At 36.1% G+C, this 21894-nt stretch overlaps 1 protein-coding gene across 1 annotated transcript; it reads left to right on the top strand.

Annotated features, from left to right (window-relative positions):
* The first annotated feature begins 4244 nt into the window (after nucleotides 1–4244).
* Nucleotides 4245–16524, top strand: LOC114260671 (Fasciclin-like arabinogalactan family protein). The gene is made up of 2 exons (XM_028200842.2): nucleotides 4245–4383; nucleotides 15579–16524. Exon 2 carries the CDS (start codon nucleotides 15629–15631, stop codon nucleotides 16229–16231), a length of 603 nt encoding a protein of 200 aa, XP_028056643.2. The 5' UTR covers nucleotides 4245–4383; nucleotides 15579–15628; the 3' UTR covers nucleotides 16232–16524.
* The last annotated feature ends 5370 nt before the right edge of the window (nucleotides 16525–21894 follow it).

Here is a 21894-nt window from a genome sequence, read left to right as displayed (position 1 = left end):
TGTTTAGTAAAATATTTATTTAGTAGACAGTATAAAGACACCCACAATTTTTTGTAATGAAATTTTTTTTGATATTGACAAAAGCTAATGTAAAATCTTAAGTTCTGCAAAATTGATTAAAAGCTTTGGAAGAGCCAATATTATAATTGTCAAATAGAATCAAATTTGATATTGATGAAGTATATTCTATCAAATCTAGAAGACATATGTTCAGTTTTAAAGATATATGTCGTATTGGTTATTGAAACCATAAGTAAAAGTAAAGAAGAATATTTATACATTACTTCTATTGTTTTCAACTAGAAGCTGGTCTTGGAAAGTTCCTTGATATTTATATAGGTTGTCTTATACGACAACAAAAGCAGTTGAATCAAATGTTATGATACACCAGAAGTGCTTCAACTAAATGCACCAGAAGTGTTATAATCCAAAAAACTTTTCATGTTATGACATGATTAGCCTAAACATCTGGTATCTAAAATGATGGATTTTATTATTGAAAATTCAAATGGGACATTCATTAAAGAACCAGAAGATTTTTTTACCAAGTGATTATCTATGCTTTGCTTGAGAAAATTAATTATTAGACTATCTCATTCATATCAATATGGACTATTCATTAATTCATGATTTTGATAGCTACATTAACTAGATAGTCTTATTTGTAGCGCAACTTTTAATGATTATTGCATACCTATTGGTATTAATGTTAAGCACCCTACTACCTATATTCATACTCAAAATGGTGTAGTTTAAATTTTAATTAAATGGCTTCAGTTGATGGCTTAAGTTTTGCTCATGAAAAATAAATTACTTGTTTCAACATAGGGTCATGCTAGACCAACTGTATACATGAGTACTCACTATTATAGCTTATATTTGGTCAACCATTAATTGTTATTCATTTAAAGTGTTTGTTTATGCTGTATATGTTTCTATTGCACTCCCTTAGCACAACAAAATGGATTCTTAATGTAAACTTGGAGTTTATGTTTGTTTTAATTCTCCATCTATTATTAGATATCTTGAACCCTTAACATGCAATGGATTTAGAACATGCTTTGTGGATTGTCATTTTGATGAAGCAGTCTTCCCATCATCAGGGAGAGAAAAGTCGCAGCCTAAAACTTGACGTGAAATCACTTGAAATAATTCGATGTTATCTTACATTGATTCTCGTGAAGTAGAAGTTCAAAGGATTATTTATTTGCCAAGATTAAGCAAATCAATTACCAGATGACTTCACCGACACTAAAAGTATAATAACATCTTATGCTCCAGCAAGAATTGATGTTCCTAAATAACAATATGCTAGTATCTAAGTTACGCCAGAAACGTGGTAGACCTGTTGGTGCAAAAAACAAAATTTTTTGAAAGAAAAAAACAATTGGTACTCCTGAAGAGAGCATATCTAGCGCTCCTGAAGAGGTTATATCCGCGCTTTTAAAGAGATGCTCCAGAAGAGACTATACCAAGCACTCTTGAAGAGGCTAAAACCACAAAATATTCTTAGTGCTCCTGGAGAGGCTAGACCCACAAAACAGACTGTTATAAATCTATCTAAATCTCCTACTTATAAACCTCTTGAAGTAGAACCTCCAGAAGAGGAATCTCCTGAAGAGTTATCCCCTGAAGTGGAACCTCCTGAATAGTTATCCCTTGAGGTAGAAAAGGTACCTGAAAATAATGAGATCTCAATACATTATATACGTACAAGAAATATTTGGGATATAAATTAAACTATTGTTGACAACATATTTTTGTTTAAAATTGCTCTCGATATTACCAGAAGTAATAGTGAAAACATTACCGAAAGCAATGGTGAAAACATTATAAAAAATGATGACGATAATAAACCACAAATCGTCGAAGAATGATGACGTAGAAATAATTGCCTATGTGGAAAGAAAAAATATAAGCAAAGTTAAACTTGCTTAAAAAAACGTGAAGTATTTGGACCTGTAGTCTAACCCCCTAAAGGGACATAGCCTGTCAAATATAAGTGGGTATTGTTGGATATAAGTGGGTATTTGTGGTACAACGCAATGAGAAAAATGAAATTGTTAGATATAATACGCAACTTATTGTGCAAGGTTTCTTGTAGGAACTTAGTATTAACTATGAGAAAACTTATTCACCCGTAATGAATGTAATTGCATTTAGATTTCTCATCAGTTTGGAAATCATAGAAAATTTGGATATGCTTTTAATGAATGTAGTTACAGCATATTGATAGATCACTAGATAGTGATATATATAAGTCCCTAAAGGATTTACGGTGCCATAAACATTTAATTCAAAACCCAAAAGTGAGGAATCCAGATTTGCAATTCTTATAGTATATGTTGAAGATTTGAATCTTAGCACAATGAAATTTTGTATTGCCATGCAGATCAAACATTTGCCAAATAGAATTCTTGTTCATTAATTAAAAGGTCCTGAAGCACCTTTATATGAAAAAAGTTCATCCATTAAATACTCCAATGGTTTTCTCGCCTTCCAAAAGATGGTGAAGAAATTCTTGGTCCTAAAGTACTATATCTCAATGCAATTAGTGCTATTATGTATCTTATAAATTGTATCAGGCTGAATATTGCATTTGCAGTCAATTTATTAGCAAGATATATTTCTATATCAACCCGAAGCCATTGGAATGAAGTAAAACAGATATCACGTTATTTCGTGAATAACCGATATGAGTTTATTTTATTCAAACAAATCAAGGCCGCAGCTAATTGGAGATACAGATGTTGGATATCTCTTTGATTCACATAAAGCCAGATCGCAAACAAGATATGTTTCTATCTATGAAAATATTGCTATATCTTGGCGATCAGTAAAATAGACATTGACTATTACTTCTTCAAATCACTCAGAGATACTTGCAATTCATGAAGCAAGTTGAGAATGTAATTGGGTTGGATCCATGATCCATAATATTTAAGAAAGATGCGGATTGTTTTTAACAAAAGATAGTCCAACCATATTATATGAAGATAATGCTGCATGTATCACATAGATCAAAGATACGCTCAATTGATAATCTAGCAGATCTATTTACTAAAGTACTACCGACTGCAACATTCAAGAAGCCGGTGCATAACATTGGGATGCGTCAACATAAATATCTATTATGCAGCATGGAGGGGGAGTCATCTATTTAAGCAGATTTGTAGATTGTACTCTTTTTCTTTCGTCTAAGACTTTTTCCCATTAGGTTTTTCTTAGCAAGGTTTTAATAAGGCAATCTAAACAAATTACATACAAGAATATTGTATTTTTTTCCTTCACCAAACGTTTTTTTTTTCCTAGGTAAGGTTTTAACGAGACATATTTTTAGTATATGGTTATTTAAGGAGTGTTGTGAAATATTTGGATAACCATAAAAAGATATACAATTGGGGTTGAATACGTATTACTTTATAGAAGAAGATAACAAAAGGATGGAGAAATGGAGAATAGGAGTTTGGTCTTGGTGAAGTCGGTGATTAGTTATCTATCTATATATATGTGTGTGTGTGTTCTTTTGATAAGCATAAAGAGAGAAATGAGATATTGTTGTGTAGTACAAGAGTGTTGCTTTCCTACCATATATGTATGCTCTTTTGATGAGCAATGAATGTATTGAATATATCAGTAGAAGATAATTTATTCTCGTAACACAAATCCGTTGTTATTTACCTTTAGTCCTCACCTTCTCTTTATTAATTTTTTATCAATTCCAAACCTTTTCTAAAAAATGTCAATTTGTTTGAAAACGTGGTATAAAAAATTGAAGTGGCTTTTTAATCTTGGATTTGCCAATAAAAGAGATAATTTTATTTTTCTATCATAGTTATCAAAAAAATGAGATATTATAAAAATGAGTTGAATTTTGTTTAAAACAATTTAAAACAGTTGGACATTCCTTACAAAACTGTCTAATTCATTCATCAAATCAATTGAGAGACATTTTTTTTATCAAATTAAAAATTTATTAAATCTTTTAAAAATTTGATGAAAATTAAAACGACAAAACATTAAAAATATATGTTTTTAACTAAATTTGATGAAAAGATAAATTTAAAGTAAGATGAAAAATTTTAAAAATATTTTGATAACAAATTAATCAAAAAATTAGAGTAATTAATTTATTTATTTAAATAAATAAAAAATGAATGAAGGTGATCATCCTTTTTTAATGGCAGCGAACTCTGAAGCTCGCGAGACTGCAATGCCGAACCGTATATCCAACCACAAGCATCATCTCCGATCACCACCACCACCACAACAACCATCATCTGGAGAAGAGTGAGCACCGTTGGAAAGGCGATTTTGATGCAATTTCGATGAAAAGAAGGACAATTGATCGATCATTGCATGGTTCATCATCGATTCTTTGCGGTAAAGCATTCCATTAGATCATATTTCTTTCTTTCTTTCTAACTCTATTCTTCCTATCTTTCAATTTTTTTTGGGTTAGGGTTAGGGTTAGGGCTTGTACACGCAACGCTTTCTCTTTGCCTATTTGTATTTCCAAATCAAAACAATAACTCATTGCATCTTTGATTTCATTTTTAAGAATATGTCAGCAAGTTCTTGCTTAGTCACTCACCGTGAGTTCTGATTCCTTTCTTCACTCTATTGTTTTGGTATGTGATGTTCTCTGCTAACCAATGTGTTGCCATGGTTTATTATTAATTTTGTACAATTTTAATTTTTTTAGATCCCTATCAAGATTTTGTTAATTTGTCAATTTGGTAAATTATTACTCGAATATTATGCTAAGTTTTAATTGGTGCAGTAGAGATAGATAAGTTACAACATATGAGCACCATCTGTTTGATAAAAGTTTGTTTGGTTCAATGTTGGATGCAAGGCGACCAGGTTTTGTGGTCTGATTATCTAGGAGTTCTCACTGTTGTTGCATAGACTTCTTTCTTAAGTTGATGCTGATTATGAGGTTGTGGTATTATTACCTGGTTGCTAATGTGTTAGTATTATTAGTACTAATAATATGTACTTGTATACTTGGGAGGAAATAAGATTAACGCTGAAGAGATGGAAAAGTGAGCTGAGAGTGTAGAGAAGGGGGAGCAAAGTGGTTTAGGAGAGTGTGTGAAAAAAAATAAATAAATTAGGTAACGAAATTTGTTGTGAATTTGATTTGAACTTTTGTGGATTCCATGCGTTTGTTAAAATTTGGGATTCTTATAGAAATTGAAATACATTGTGTATTCTAACTTCATTGTAATATGTAACTCATATTTGACCCCCTTTTTTTGTTGTGAGTTTCATTAGGACTTGAGTGGATTCCATGTGTTGTTCTTTAAATTTCTAGATTTGCTTATAGAAATTGAGATTTGTCGTCAATTTTAACTTCATTGTAATTTTTTTTCACCCCTTATTCACTTACTTGAAATTGATTTTTGTTCATTAGAAGTCATGTCTCTTGTTTCTAATTTTGTTTTTTAACCAACTGGGGTCCCATTTTTTGAGACAAATTAGGGGCCCTAAGTGGCCACTTTGCTCGCCTTTGCTCAATGCCGGCCCTGTTTGAATAAGAGGCCATAATGACCCAATATGGTATAATGTGAATTGGACTCTATGAAGCACGGACATGGACATGGACACGGACACGCATACGGACACGGACACGGACACGGACACGGACACGGACACGGACACGGGACACGGCAATTTCTAAAAAATGGGGACACGGACACGGCAGGGGACACGGCAAATTTTTTAATTTTTTTATAAATATTTTTATTTTAATGCACATTAATTATTTTATTTATTTATTTTATTTTTTAAATAATGTGTTCTAATTAATTTTTTTATTTTATTTTACATATGTATTTATTTATTTATTTATTAATAAGTATATATTATTTTATAATATGTATTATATATTATCTTATAAGTATATTTATGTTATATAATAACTATTATATAATATATAATTATAATAGCTATTAGTTATAATATATAATAATAATAATAGTTATTATAATAGTTATTGTTATTATAATATAATAATAGTTATTATAATAAATAATAGTTACATATATTATACTCCTATATGGATAAAGACGGGGGAGACAGAAGAGACAGAGGGAGACAGAAGCAAAAGCGAGAGAGAGGGAGACCACCGATCGCGATCAGCGAGAGAGAGGAGACCAGCGATTGCGCGATCGCGATCAGCGAGAGAGAGGGAGACAGAAGCGATCGCGATCGCGATCGCAAGGGAGGGAGAGAGAGAGAAGGCGAGAGAGAGAGAGCTCTGCAAATGCGAAGCCGAAGGCGAGAGAGAAAGCTCTGAGTTGAAGTGGACTGGATCGTCGAAATGGATTGGATGGAGGTCGATTGGCTCGAGATTGAAGGCTGAGAAGTCGCTGACCAGGTTTGTACTCATTTTCTCTTTCATTTACTCTTCTCCCGTGTCCCATGGCGTGTCCAGATTTGGACACGCGTGTCTCTGCCGTGTCCCTCGCATAAAAATTAATTAAATTAAGGGGACACGCCAGATGCCGTGTCCCGTACGTGTCCCCGTATCCGACACCGCCACGGCTTCCATTTTGGCGTGTCCATGCTTCATAGATTGGACTACTTAATACCCTGATATACATATACATATTCATTTATATAAGAACCGTACTACTAGGGTTAGTAACTGGAAGCCAACCAGTGTTGTGAAAGGCGCGCCTAGGTGCAAGGCGTAGCGAGGTGCAGGGGCTGCGACTGAAGGGACCCAAGGCAAGGCAATATGGATGAGTTTTGCGCCTTCTCTGAGCCTTGGGTTAGGCGCAAAAAGGAGGTGACGCTTAAGCGTGCCTTTTCTTTTTTTTTTTTTTTCTTTTTCTTTTTCTTTTTCTTTCTTCTCCTAATGCTTATCTAATGGCTCTGATATGAGTTTGAAAGTGTCCAACCACATAGGATTACAACTCATACAACTCAATACCCAAATCAATCGACGATTGAAAGCCCTAAAATCGATCGAAGAAAGCTTGAGGTTCGTTGCGATTTCATCTTTGTTGGGTGACTGCAACTTCGTTGCGACTTCATCTCTTCTTTTCCTCTGGGCTTGTCACGACTTCATCTTTGCTGGGTGACTGCAACTTTGTCTTCAGGTTCGCCTTCTTCTTCTTTTTCGTCGCCGTGTTGCTTCAATTCAACTTTTTTTTTTTTTTGCTGCTTATTCGCTGTGCTGCTGGGTGTTTTTTTTTCCCTTCTTCTTCTTCTTCTCCTCCTCCTCTTCTTCTTTGCTGGGTGCTGTTGTCTCTGTTTTTTTTTGCTGCTTCATTGCTGCTGCTGGGTGTTTTTTTTTCCCTTCTTCTCCTTCTCCTTCTCCTCCTCTTCTTCTTTGCTGGGTGCTGTTGTCTCTCTGTTTTTTTTTCCCCCCTCTTCTTCTTCTCCTCCTTCTTCCCCTTCTTCTTCATTGCTCTCTGTTTTTTTTTTATTCTTTTTTTTTTTTTTTTTTTTGCTGCTGTTGGTCTTTGTTTTGAGTCTCTCTGTTAGGAAAAAAAAATTACAAATAATTAATTAATCACACATTACATTACACTGAAATTATTTTCCATTTATTAAATTTGTTGTGTAGAAAATGACATCTAAAAATAATAGAAAAGATCCGGCGTGGAAATATGCCCATTTGGTAGAGCCCAATAACTTAAATAAGTTTGAATGTAATTTTTGTGGTAAAGTATCAAATGGAGGTGTTTATCGGATGAAACAACATCTCGCAAATGGTTATAGGAATGTCACTGCTTGCCCAAAGTGTCCAGCTTATGTAAAAGAAAAGATTAGAGAGTTCATGTCAAAAAAGAAGACGCAACAAAAAGAAATGAACATGTTGCTTGATTTCAATGACATGGACATGGAAAATGAAGATGTTGAGATCAATGTCAATCAACGCCGTAAGTTGACAAGTAGTAGCCAAGGTTTATCCAAATCCAAATCAAAAAATACCAAAGAGAAACAGGCCTATGGATGTTTACTTCACACCCCATCCTGAATTAGTGGTGAAAAATTGAAGAGACCAAGCAAAAGGGAAGCAAACACAAATTGATGAGAAGGATTCTTACAAAAAAGAAATGAGAGCTCGGGCAGTGCAAAGATTTGCAAGGTGGATGTATGATGCTGGTATCCCTTTCAATGCTGTAAATTATGAGAGTTTTGGACCGAAATCAAGCAACATGTTCGTTTCTTCTTTGAATAGCTAATGTGTTGGACTGAAATTAGGCAACATGTTCATTTCTTCAATCATTGGTCCAAAACTCTCATAATTTAGAGTGTTAAGAGGGATACTAGCATCATACATCTACCTTGCAAATCTTTGCACTACCTGAGCGCTCATTTCTTTTTTATAATCAATTTGTGTTTGCTTCCCTTTTGCTTGATCTCTTCGATTTTTCACCACTGATTCAGGATTGGGTGTGAAGTAAACATCCATAGGCCCGTTTCTCTTTGGCATTTTGGATTTGGATGAATCTTGGCTGCTACTTGTCAACTTACAGCGTTGATTGACATTGATTTCAACATCTTTATCTTTCATATCCATGTCATCGAAATCAGGCAACGTGTTCATTTCTTATTTTTGCGTCTTCTTTTTTGACATGAACTCTCTAATCTCTTCTTTTACATGAGCTGGATACTTTGAGCAAGCAGTGACATTCCTATAACCTCCCGCAAGGTGTTGTTTCACCCTATAAACACCTCCATTTGATACTTTACCACAAAAATTACATTCAAACCTATTTAAGTTATTAGGCTCTATCAAATGGGCATGTTTCCACACCGAATCTTTTCTATTACTTTTAGATGTCACTTTCTATACAACAAATTTAATAAAAGGAAAATAACTTCAGTGTAATGTAATGTGTGATTAATTAATTATTTGTAATTTGTTTTTCCTAACAGAGACAGACTCAAAACAGACCGATAGCAGCAGGAAAAAAAAAAACCAAAGAAGAATACAAAAAACAGAGAGCAATGAAGAAGACGAAGGAGGAAGAGAAAAAAATAAAGTCCCCAGCAGCAGCAGCAATGAAGAAGCAGCAAAAAAAAACAGAGAGAGAACAGCACCCAGCAAAGAAAAAGAGAAGGAAAAAAAAACACCCAGTACCAGCAGCGAAGCAGCAAAAAAAAAAAAAAACAAAAACAAAGAGACGACAACACCCAGCAAAGAAGAAGAGGAGGAGAAGGAGAAGGAGAAGGAGGAGGAAAAAAAAACACCCAGCAACATAGTGAATAAGCAGCAAAAAAAAGAAGAAGGTTTAATTGAAGCAGCACAACGAAGAAGAAGAAGACGAAGTTGCAGTCACCCAGCAAAGATGAAGTCGTGACGAGCCCAGAGGAAGAGAAGAGATGAAGTCGCAACAAAGTTGCAGTCACCTAGCAATGATGAAGTCGCAACGAACCTTAAGCTTTCTTCGATCAATTTTAGGGCTTTCAGTCGTCGATTGATTTGGATATTGAGTTGCATGAGTTCATCTTTGCTGGGTGACTGCAAGGCTCGGACAGCATCAGAAAAAAAAAAGAAAAAAAAAAGAGGCACACTTAAGTGTTTCCTTGAGCCTTTTTGTGCCTAACCCAAGGCGCGTGACTCATCTATATCGCCTCGCCTTGGGTCCCTTCAGTTGCAGCCTCTGCGCCTCACTGCGCCTTGCGCCTAGGCACGCCTTTCACAACACTGTTTTATTTTATGTGTATGGTATTTGATCTATTTTAGGATCGGGTTTGCCATTGGGCAGCCTCATAAATTCTCTTTTTATTTTTTATAATAAAAAAAAAACATGAGTACTACTTCAATTACACAAGTAACAAAGGTTTGACAACTGTTGGTGTGCTTTAGTCTGTTTGTCATGTTGGTAGATTTTTTATACCCTTTTGTAGCTTGTTTAATAATTGGTATGATTCTAAAGTTCTTATTCCCAGAGTTTGTTGAGGCTGTTGCTGTTGCTGTGCAAATTATGCTGGCGTTGCATGCTCTGGCTATTGACTCCTACAATTGCTATTTGTAAATATATACAACACAATAAATTAATAGGTTATTAATATTTAATATCTCACTTCACACACTCACAATAATATGCATACATAAAATACAAACTCCTTAAAAATGTGTGTGTGTGTGTGTGTGTGTTTTTAATGACTGATAAAACTAATAAAATTTCAAAAAATATCCAATTTGAATGGATAATAAATATATATATATATATATATATAATTATCACGTGCACCACCACTAGTATTTTAAAACATTCAATCTAATAATTTATATATTTTGAGAAAATAACAAGAAACTCCGATGAAATTATTTTCATCAAACGTGAAAATAAGTAATTGTAGTCTTGTAGAGCAAATCGAGTTAAGGTTAACGAAGAGATGCTGAGGTGCAACTAAATTATTTAGCATCCATAGAAACAGTGGTAATAGGAAAGGGTCGGGGATTGTTAAGAAACTTAGAGTGGCATCAATTATGAGGGAAGGGCAAAGGAGGTGAGGGGAAATGTTGGTTCAAAATGAAGATTTTGAGTTGGAATGTTAAGAGGACTGCGCTCCTGTAGAAAGAGGGTGGTGATTAAAGAATTTTTGAACGTGCATCAATTGGACATTGTGATGTTCAAGAAACAAAGAGTGAGGTGTGATAGGTTTCTCATCAGAAGCATTTGGGGGACTAGGTTTCGAAAATGGGCATTTTTGCCATCTTGTGGGAGATCAGGGGGCATTATGATGATTTTTTAGGAGAGAGTAGAGGTTGAGTGCGAGACACTTTTAAGGGTTTTTTCATTGTCTTTCAAGTTTCGAAATCATGACAATAGTGAATGGTGGTTGACAGGGGTGTATGGTCCCAATAGGCCTAATGGTCGTCTGGAATGGTGGGAGGAATTGGCAAGGTTTATATGGGCTTTGTTCTCTTAATTGGTGTGTGGTGGGGATTTCAATGTAGACTTGTCTCAAAAAAGCTCAATGCAAATTCCACGAACAGGAGTATGAGGGTTTTTGACTCTTTCATTAGGGATTGTGAGTTGATCGATCTCCCTTTGAGTAATGCCCGATTCACATGGTCTAATCTTTAGGAAAACCTAGTGTGCTGTATGTTGGACAGATTTCTTCACTCTTTGGCGTGGGAGGAGTTGTTCCCCTTTATTAGGCAAGAGTCACTGCCCAGAGTGGTTTTGGATCACTGCCCAGAGATTTTAGAGAGCTTCCCATTTAAATGGGGTCCATTACCCTTCAGGTTTGAAAACATGTGGCTAAAGGATCAATCATTTAAGAAAATTTTTGGGGTTGGTAGGAAAGTTGTAGATGTCATGGGTGGGAGGGGTTTAGATTAATGAGAAAATTAAGAGGGATTAAGGAGAAACTGAAAGTGTGGGAGCAAGAGGTCTTTGGTGATCTGTCAGAAGCAAAAGTTGAGATAGTTAAAGAGCATTGATGAGATAGATGCAAAGGAGATAAGGAAGGGCTTGTCAAGAGAGATGAGGGTGGAAAGGGAACATGTTAAAAATGAGATTAGAAGAGATTGTTTTCAGGGAATAGATTTTTTGGGAGCAAAGGGCAAAGTTAAAATGAGCAAAGGAAGACGATATTAATTCCAAATTCTTCCACAGAGTTGGGTCGGGGAAGAGGAAGAAGAATTTCATTAAGAATTTGGAGGTTGAGCAAGAGGTGGTGGTGAATAAGGAGGAGCAAGTTGTTAATGAGATTTTCAAGTTTTACTCGAATTTGGACTTTAACGGCGGAGTGGAGCGACCAAGGATTAAAGGTATTGATTGGAAGCCGGTGGAAGATTCTAAAGCTAGATGGCTAGAGAGGCCCTTCGATGAGAGTGAGGTTCAACATGTCGTTTTGAATGCGATAGAGATAAGGCTCCTGGCCCGGATGGTTTTTCTATGGCGGTCTTACAAGATTGTTGGGATGTAGTGAAAGCGGATCTAATGGGAGTGTTTGGTGAATTCTTTGAAAATGGAGTGGTTAATTTATGCACCAACGCATCGTTCATTTGTCTTATTCCTAAAAGATAGAAGTCGGTTAAGATTGGGAATTTTAGACCCATTAGTTGGTCACATCTCTTTATAAGATTTTGGGAAAGTTGCTTTCAAAGAGGTTTAGGGCTGTCCTGGGAGTCACAATATCTATGACACAAAATGCCTTTGTGCATGGACAGTAGATTTTGGATGTGGCTCTAGTGGCCAATGGGGTGGTGGAAGAGTATAGAAGATTGCATAAGGAGGGAATCATTTTCAGGTGGATTTTGAGAAAGCTTACGATCATGTGGATTGGTCTTTCTTGGATTTTGTTATGCAAACAAAGGGCTTTGGGGACAGATGGAGGAAGTGGATTTGGGGGTGTGTATCAACGTGCAACTTGTCACTCATTGTGAATGGGAAACTAGGGAGATCCTTTTTGGCATCCAGGAGATTAAGGCAAGGCGATCCATTGTCCCCTTTCCTATTCATCATTTTGGTAGTGGATGCGTTGGGAAGATTGATTGATAGGGCCATGGAAAAGGGTGTGATTGAAGGATTTGTGGTGGTTAGGGATAAGATTAATGTCACTCATTTACAATTTGCTAATGATACTATCTTAATTAAAAGAGGAAAGTAAAGTTGGCAATCGTTTAGCACTTTTGAGAGTCTTTGAAATTGTGTTGGGTCTTAAAGTCAATCTTCATAAGAGCTGTGTCACATGGACTCGGCACTTTGGGGCGAAGTACCCATGTCGACACGACAGGACATGGGTGCGGGTGTGGGATTTGTGTCAGATTCGCCTATTCTCTCTCGGACACGGCTCTTTACAATGCAAAAGAAATGAAAGAGGTGAGAGCAAGAGAGAACCTGGTCAAAGCTCCATCCAGTCGAAGATCGAAGACCTCGATTGAGCTCCATCCTTTCGATCCAGTCGAAGATCGAAGCTCCATCAGTCGATCGAACAGCCGAACACCCGGGCAACTTCGAAAAGCCTCTCTCTCTCTCTCTCTCCCTTGCGATCGCGATCGATGGCTTCGCTTTTCTCTCCCTCTGTCTCTGTCGTTCGTCTGTCTGTTGATTCATATCTCTATTCGTATCTATCTATATATAATAATAATAGTTTATATATAATAATAATAATAGTTATATTATTATTATATATTACATAATAATTATTATATAACATATAATATATTTATAAGATAATATATACTTATATATATTAATAAAAAAAATAAAAATAAATAAAAAAATTAATTGAAACACATTATTTAAAAAATAGAATAAATAAATAAAATAATTAATGTACATTAAAATAAAAATATTTATAAAAAAATTAAAAAATTTGCCGTGTCTCCTGTCGTGTCCGTATTCCCATTTTTCAAAAATTGTCATGTCCTGTGTCCGCGTTATAATAAATATATATTTTTAAAAAAACCTATTTAACGTATCCCCGTACCCGTATTCAAATTTGGATACATATCCACGTATCCTTAATTTTTAATTTTGAAGTGTCCGACCCCTAGATACGCACCCGCACCCGATACCCGTACTCGAGTCCGTGTAACTTAGCATAAGAGTAATGTTGTCGGCATTAATCCGGAGCATAGTTAGGTGCAAAGGATGGCAGTCATTCTAGGTTGTTCCATAGAAAAGTTCCCTCTCAAGTATTTAGGGCTACCGTTGGGCTGAGATCCTAGGTCAGAGGTGTTTTAGAATCTTGTTCTTGTTAAGATTGGTAAGAGGTTGGAGGGATGGAAGAGAGCCTTGTTATCTAATGGGGGAGGTACACTTTGGTGCAGTCCATGTTGAGTTGCATTCTTGTGTATTCTTTGTCTTTGTTCAAAATTCCGGTTAGGATTGCCAAAAATATTGAAAAACTAATGAGGGATTTTTTCTGGTAAGGATATGATGAGGGGAAGAGGGATCACCTAGCCAAGTGGGAGGTTGTTTATCTTCCTAGAAATATAGGGGGCCTTGCTATTGGGAACATTGTGGCAAGAAACATTGCTCTCTTGAGCAAGTGGTTATGGAGGTTTCCCGTCGAAAGTGAATCATTATGGCATTCCATTGGAAATCCATCTCTCGTGTGTTTCTGTTTATGTCTAGATTCCTTTCTTTGAAAGTGGGTAACGGGGAAAGCGCCCGTTTTTTAGAGGATGTTTGGGTGGGGGATTCTTCTTTTGATAGAGCTTTTCCACTTCTTTATAGAGTGGTCTGACCTCGGAAGGTTTCAATTGCATTGGTGGCATGCTCTAATTTGGCACCAATCTTATGGAACTTTACTTCATCAAAAATCTAAGTGATAGGGAATCTCGAGTTGGTATCTTTGTTGTCATTTCTTGAGGGGGTTTCTTTGTCTCCTTCCACTTGTGATAAGAGGGTTTGGAATATCAATTCTTTTGGGGTCTTCTCATGCAAATCCTTTTTTGATAAAAATCATTGATGTGCCCTCCGTTCCTTTGTTTCCATTTCGTTAGTAAATTTGGAAGGCTGTTCTACCTCATAAAGTGAAGTTTTTGATTTGGTCCTTGGCCCAATGAAGCATTATGACCAATGCTCTCTTCCAAAGGAGAAGACCTAATCACTCCCTTTGTGCACAATGTGTAGGAGGAATGTGGAATCGGCGAACCACTTATTTCTTCACTATCCATTGGCTCTCTCTTTATGGAAGTGCCTTTTTGGGCTTTGTGATTTACAGTCGGTATCTCCAAGGGTCTGCACGCACATGCTTTTAATTAATTTTGGCAGTTTTGGTGGCAATAGGAAAGCCAAGTCATTGTGGTCTTGCAGTGTAGTTGCCATTTTCTGGACCATTTGGTTGGAGAGGAATGTACGAATTTTCGAAGACGAGGAGCGGATGAGGATTTATTGTGGGAGAAGGCATGTCACTTAGCCTCATTTTGGGCTTATGTGTCTCCCCCATGCAAAGGGATCCCCTTTTTTTGGTTTGCAAAGACTGGGGAGCCGTTTGTCAGTCCTAGTCTTGGGGATGTTTACCTGCTGGTTTTATTAGTTAGTTTTTGTATTTTTTTGAGTGTGTGTGTTGTGTATTCCTCATTGTAAGAGGACATCTTCTTCTCTCTTTGTTATCGCTTTTTTATTCAATGAAGTATCTTCTTGTTGCTGCTAAAAAAAAAAAAAATAGAAAATAAGAAAAAAGAGATGCAACTAAATTATAGGCTTCATGTTTTATTATTATCATAGTTGACTATCGCTGTTAATGCAAAATTTTTAACTCATTTTTAGCAATCTGTTAGAGCTGTGGAGGATACTATTGTCATCATTTCATTTAGTATGGATAATTAGGGAGCTTTTATTTCCACACACCATATTATCTTAGTTCACACACTTAATTTCCGAATTTTTTATTTGAAAGTTGATTTATGAACAAAACTCATTTGTCTGTTTGGAAATCTACTTCCGAACCAAATATTGCACTGAGAGGAAGCTATATGCGGAAATAGAAGCTCCCATAATTCTATCCTAAAATTGTTACATTCGTAGAAAACTTTTACACTGGTATAGATTAATGTATAATATCTGAAAGATTTGCAACTTAAATGACTAATGTACATTGATCAAATTTTGAGGTTAATACTTTTGACTTTGTAAATGCAGGCTTAAGCAACAAATCTTAATGAGAAAGATTGATTTATGGGTTGTTATTAATGAAGATAACAAGAGGTCGCTTTGTGAAAAGCCCAGTTGCATTTGTTTGTATAGTTGCTTCTGTTTGTTGCCTCCTGGTTGTGATAATTTCAGTACTTAAGCTTCCAGATATATCAGTGGCAGATAGTACATTAACTTCTTTTCGGCATAAGAAAATAAAACGGGCTTTGGGTTATGAAAAGGCAGGTCAATTTGGTAAGATGATTATTGAAATGCTGCCTGAAGATCTTGCATTTACAGTCTTTGTTCCTTCAGAGAGAGCTTTTGAGCGTGACTTGAGGCTACGTTTGAATGATAGTTTAACGGGTGAGAAGTTCAATGACACACATGCAATACTTACTCGCATATTGGGTTTTTCGGCTGTGCCTAGGATGATCTCTTCAGTTTCGGTACCATTTGGTGAGGAGATTAGTTATGATTCATTATCTGGATTCAGTTTATACATATCGAAGGACTTGGATGGAATGTTGATAGTTAACAGAGTTAGGACCCAGCATGTAGATCTCAGGAAGGGGATGATCGTTGTACATATCATGGATGGGGTAATCATGGATGCGGAGTTTGAACAATCAGTTCGGCCTGACTACAATGAAAACGATTGAATGAAAATGACATGTCAAGCCCTGCTAACTTCAGACTTCATTTAGAACTGCAGTTAAAGTTTTTGTTTCATGTGTTGCGTATTTTAGCTTTCCTGTCTCTAGAGCAGTGATGTGGTATCACAAATATTTTGGTTTTGAACCAACAAGCTTTGACAACCTCAATTAATTCAAGGGATGAGGTTGTGAATGAGTCCAAAATCATTGTAATGTAGTTCATATTTGTTCGAGGAAATAACAATACAGCAATACCCGTGAAAAAGTAATAAAACAAATTGATATTTCTTGTGCTGAAAGCGTATCCTGAGTTGAAGTTGGATCATGGATGATTCTGTAAAATGATAAAGCAATCATCTTGTGGTTCAGGCTAATCATATATATACATGTTTTTGAATGTATCTTAAATCATAAACTGGAATCCAAGGACTGATCTTTCATTTTGTCACCTGTTGTAGATTGATTACTGTGGTGTTGTCCTGCTTTCACATGCAAGAAAGCTAGGTAGCATTTGGTTTACATTTCAAATCATGATTTTGTTTTTAAATTATGATTTAGATAAAACATATTTATTAAACATGTTTATGAACTATAATTCAAAATTACTTTCAAAACTCCTCTCTTTTTTATTCTTATTTTTTATTAATCAATCAATTAATCACTTTTTCTCTTTCATCTCTGCTCTCTCCTTTCACATTTTCTCATATTATACATATTAATCAATCAAAAAAAAAAAAAAAAATTACAAATCATCTCAAAATTATTTTCAAAATTCATAATGAAACAGATTTCAACTTTTAAAACTCATTTAACAACTCATCTTTCAAAATATAACTTAACACTTAAATCTCAATTCAAAAATTAAATCAAACGGATCCAATTTCAGCTTCCCTACTGTGGATGAATGTAGTTGAAGCTTCTATAGCACAATTTTAGGCTTTAATTACTTTGGCAAGTAAGTCAATAACAAAAATAAAAAATAAAATAAAAAAATTGAATAGATTATGATAATGAAACACATTATTCATATGATTAATGATTTATTCATTGAATTTGTTCAGTCCGAATTTGTCGGAATGAGACTCTTCCTGTGATGAGTCTCCCACAAGTTTCCAAACGGGAATTTTTACCCGGAAGAGTCTCATTTGGACGAATTTAGGCTAAACAAATTCGGTGAATGTAGCAGTCCTCTATTCATATAGTAATTTTGTACCTTTCCACATTTCATTGATTATAGAGCTCAGTTTGGGCATGTCAAAAGAATAAAGAAAAGGGGAACATTTCAAGGTATTCCATGTATCATCCGTCCCCAAATTTTTTAGAACATATAGAGAGAGCCCTTTGAAAAAAGACCAAGTTAGTTTATTTGTGCTAATTTTAGTTTACCTTCAACTATAATATTTAAGTTACTTCTATAACTAGCAATTTGCAGATTCAACACACAAATCTCAGAAGGAAAGAAAATAAATAAAAAGAGCAACTTTTTGCTAAAGCGGTGTTTGGGGAAGGCTGAACACACGAATCAGAATCTAAAATTACATTTTTATAAAAGAGAATGCTAATACGATACGTACACTATGGCTCTGTAGTCCTGCAATTGTCGCCCAAGAGATGAGCCTATATGGCATCACATTTTCAAAATTTCCCAAGGGATGTAGCTAACTCAATCTGGAAGGCTCATATAAGCAACATATAGTATAAGCTTAAGCCCCAACTCATGATTCATTTACATTAACATAAGCTTCTTTTGTTTTTTTTGAACAAATAAAAGCAATAAAGCATTACAACCCAGAAAAAGGTTTTGAAAAATCTAAAAATTCCTGAGATATTGATTTGTGATTATGTTTTAATTTTTAAACAATAAATAATAATCTCAATCAAACAATTAAAGACAAATCGACACAACGATTTAACGTAGAAACCCACAATTGGAGCGCCTCCAATTGTAATAAAAAAATCACAGGTCAAAGCCATGAAACAATCCATAAGTGTACCCTCAATTACTTAGCGAATTCACACTCGAATTGAACCGACTCCAATGTGCCTCTTCCACCACCGTCTTCACCTTAGAATTGTCTTACCCAACGTTGAATCCGCAACGCTGATGTCGAATCCACGATGATGAACCACTTTGGAATTCATTAAAGTTTCATGCCCAAGTTCCTCAAAATCCACTTAAGAACAACTCTCTATTTTGTAAATAAAAAAAAACAAATAAACCCCTTGATCATATTGATATAAAATTCACGGATCCATTAATCACTATTAAATTATTAAGGAAACACTCATAGAATCACCCTCCAATAGGAAACACTTTATTTTTTTCTTCTTCTCTGAAAATCTGGACGGCTTAAGTCCTAGAAATAGCAAACTGCGCACTTTAAAGTAAACTAAATCACGAAGACCACTAAAGCTCACATTTCATCACTCAAGCGATGTGACTAAAGGTGGTACGAAACATATAGGCTAACCACTTAAGCATAACTTGTACCACTTGAGCGGTGAAACTTTCTTTCCAGAAGTTTAGGCACTCTGCAAAAGTATTGGATGATATCATTCACCGCTCGAGCGGAGTGCACAGATGACTGCTCGAGCAGTCAAGCCACTTTGGCTTCGGGGGCACTGACCCTCGACCTTGCCTAGGCACTGCCCCGAACCTGCCATTTGGCGCTACCCCGTAAACTCCCGCAAGCTGACCAGGCAGCTCGATCCTCGTACGTAGTCAGCGAAGTGGCAAACATGAAAGTTTCAAGATCACAAACTCCTTTGCACACAATTCAGGTTGGATTCGCATTTAAACATTCATAACCTCACTGAAATAAAAAGAGCGAATAAAATTATAATTGAAATAGGTTTTGTTAAACAGGATTACCAATTACAAAAACCTAACAGGTTTATCTAAATCTAGGTGGGTGAAGAGAAAGAGACCAATCCGTATTTAGAGAGCCACTCATGTGGGCTCTAGCCACCTAACGCTCTGGTTTGTTTAGTTTTCTTGGACTCCAGCTGAAGTTGACTGCAAGTCATTGTCTAAGGTCCCTTACATCTTGAAAAATTGTCTTGCTTTCCCAAGGAATTATTGTCTCAGACCCACACAAATGAATCATTGCCTAGTTATCATTTTCTATGGTTTTCGGGATGAGGTTGAGGGCATTAGCAAAATAGCATGCTTTCCGAACATCAGTTGCTTCACCTTGCATAATTGAGGAAGATGAAATTGTTTGGACACAACCTTCTACTAACTCCGCTTTCCAGTTTCTAGCAATAATTGCAATAGATGCTTTGGATTTGTCATGAGTGAAGGCCACATCACAATTGATCTTGAAACAACCATTTATACTGTGTTTGATTGGAGGATTTGAGGAGCGATTTGGAAAGGGAAAAGGAAAGGGAAAATGTAGATAAAATGTGAATAAAATATACCTACATTTCACCTAGTTTTACATACCTTTTCTTTTTTTTCCTTTCCCTTTCCAAATCCTTCCCAAAATCCCTTTGTCACGACCCCAAACCGCCCCTAGTAGTTTGGTGCCGTGATAGCCAGTAATCCGTAATTACCGAAGGCCAACTTTCAAAAACTTAACACAATCAGAGTATAATAATCGGGGCTAACAAATGCGGAAGCAATAATCTAAAATACGAGCAGTCCATAAGAGCTGTGCGCAGATCAAATGCAATGCCAAACATTTCCAATTAACTTTACAACTTGAATACAACAAAGTAAAATAAGTATTACATCTTGATCAAAAGGCTTCTCGAGCTGACATATACAAAAATACAGTTAATACGAGCCAAGAAGCATGATTTTCAAGAATTGCCGACATAAATACAAAACAAAGCCGACATAATCGTGAGTCCAAAACAAGCTTTCAAAATAGTCTAGGCGTCGCCGACGTCCTGCTCATCACCTACATATATATAGAGAGGGTGAGTCTGAATACTCGGTGAATGGTACTAATAATAAAGGTTTTGCATGAATATAGCCGAGGTCCTTCAAAACGAAACACATCAAACTTTATCAAGACGAGGGATGAACCGTATTCATCAATCAAATATTACAAGTATCCAAAGATGCTTACTGACATCGGCAAAACAAGGGATGAACCGTATTCATCATTCAAATATTACAAGTCTCAAGGGATGCTTACTAACGTCGGCAAAACAAGGGATGAACCGTATTCATCATTCAAATATTACAAGTCTCAAGGGATGCTTACTAACGTCGGCAAAACAAGGGATGAACCGTATTCATCATTCAAATATCACAAGTCTCAAGGGATGCTTACTGACATCGGCGGAACAAGGGATGAACCGTATTCATCAATCAAGTATTACAAGTATCAAGGGCTGTACGATATGTTATCGTTTAGTCGAAGGTACTGCGAAAGTTTATAGTCCTCCAGCACAAGGGACTGGTGTTACTTAGGCCCGTAGCCCGATTTAACATAGAAATCTTTTCAAGAAAGGACTGTATCCTTTTACACTTAGTACTGCGAAAGTTTAGAGTCCTTCAGTACAAGGGACTTGTGCACTTGGTACCGCGAAAGTTTAGAGTCCTCAAGTACAAGGGACTTGTGTTACTTAGGCCCGTAGCCCGATTTAACATAGCAAAACTGGTGTTACTTAGGCCCGTAGCCCGATTTAACAAGGACCGCATCCTTTTATACTTAGTGCTGCGAAAGTTTAGAGTCCTCCAGCACGAGGGACTTTCCAAGAGAGGACCGTATCCTTTTCAAAGATGGCATCAAAACAAGGAGTATACTTGACACATCAAAACAAGAGCTATTCATTCATGCTTAACAAAACACTTTTGTCAAAACAAAGCAAGCAGGATTTATCAAAACAAGTATAACATAGCTTTATCAATAATACCACTCACCTAGTTCTTCAGGTGTAGACTCAAAGCAAGGGTCAAGGTCCTACAAATCACACGGCAAACCACATTCTCAAAACAAGCTATACCTATATACGAATGATCTCGGCATTCTTAACAGATCCAAGTAAACATCAAAGCAAAACATGCTGGGAGTTTAAACACTGCTCTCATCTCATGAAAGCACACTGGGTACCAACCAGGTCTTTGCCGAGGTCCCACACATCCTTGCCGAGGTGTGGTCCTGCTGGCCTTAACCAAAAAGCAAAGTCGGGGAAACCTGGGTTCCCCTTTGAAGCACATGAAGAATATGATGAACATGATCATGAGAAAGATGAATGCAAGATCAAAACTCGTTACAAAGATCTGAGGTTTCATGCCAAGAGTTCAAAACATGGACCTGGGTACCCATACAAGAAGGTCATGCAAGAACAAACATAAAAACATGGTTTTCGTTCCAAACTTTCGGATCAAAACGAGGCTTTCTTCAAGAACATCTGAAAAACCATTTTCTCTTTCCAAAACCAACTTCAAATCGATGCATGACATGCGAAACAGATTCGATCATGCAATGCAGCTAGATGATCAACAACAACAATCAAAGTAGATCAAGATTCTAACCTCAAAACTCTAATCCAACGGATCAAACCACGAAGATCAAGCTTGGAAGACTTACTCTCACTCAAGAACTTCTCTTCCTTCTCTCTAGAGCTTCTCTCTCTAAAGGCAAAGATTTGAGACAAGAAAATGATTTGTTTCAAGGTCTGCCGGCTGTCTTAACAATCAGCTCAGGCAC

The sequence above is a fragment of the Camellia sinensis genome, chromosome 3, assembly GCF_055761805.1.
Source record: "Camellia sinensis isolate YWXY chromosome 3, ASM5576180v1, whole genome shotgun sequence".
NCBI classification, from domain to species: Eukaryota; Viridiplantae; Streptophyta; class Magnoliopsida; order Ericales; family Theaceae; genus Camellia; species Camellia sinensis.
Note: the sequence above shows the minus strand (reverse complement) of the source record. Positions and strands in the feature narration are given on the sequence as shown.

Coding starts and splice junctions, on each gene's coding strand:
- LOC114260671 (XM_028200842.2), top strand. CDS start 15,629: ATGAAGATAACAAGAGGTCGCTTTGTGAAAAGCCCAGTTGCATTTGTT.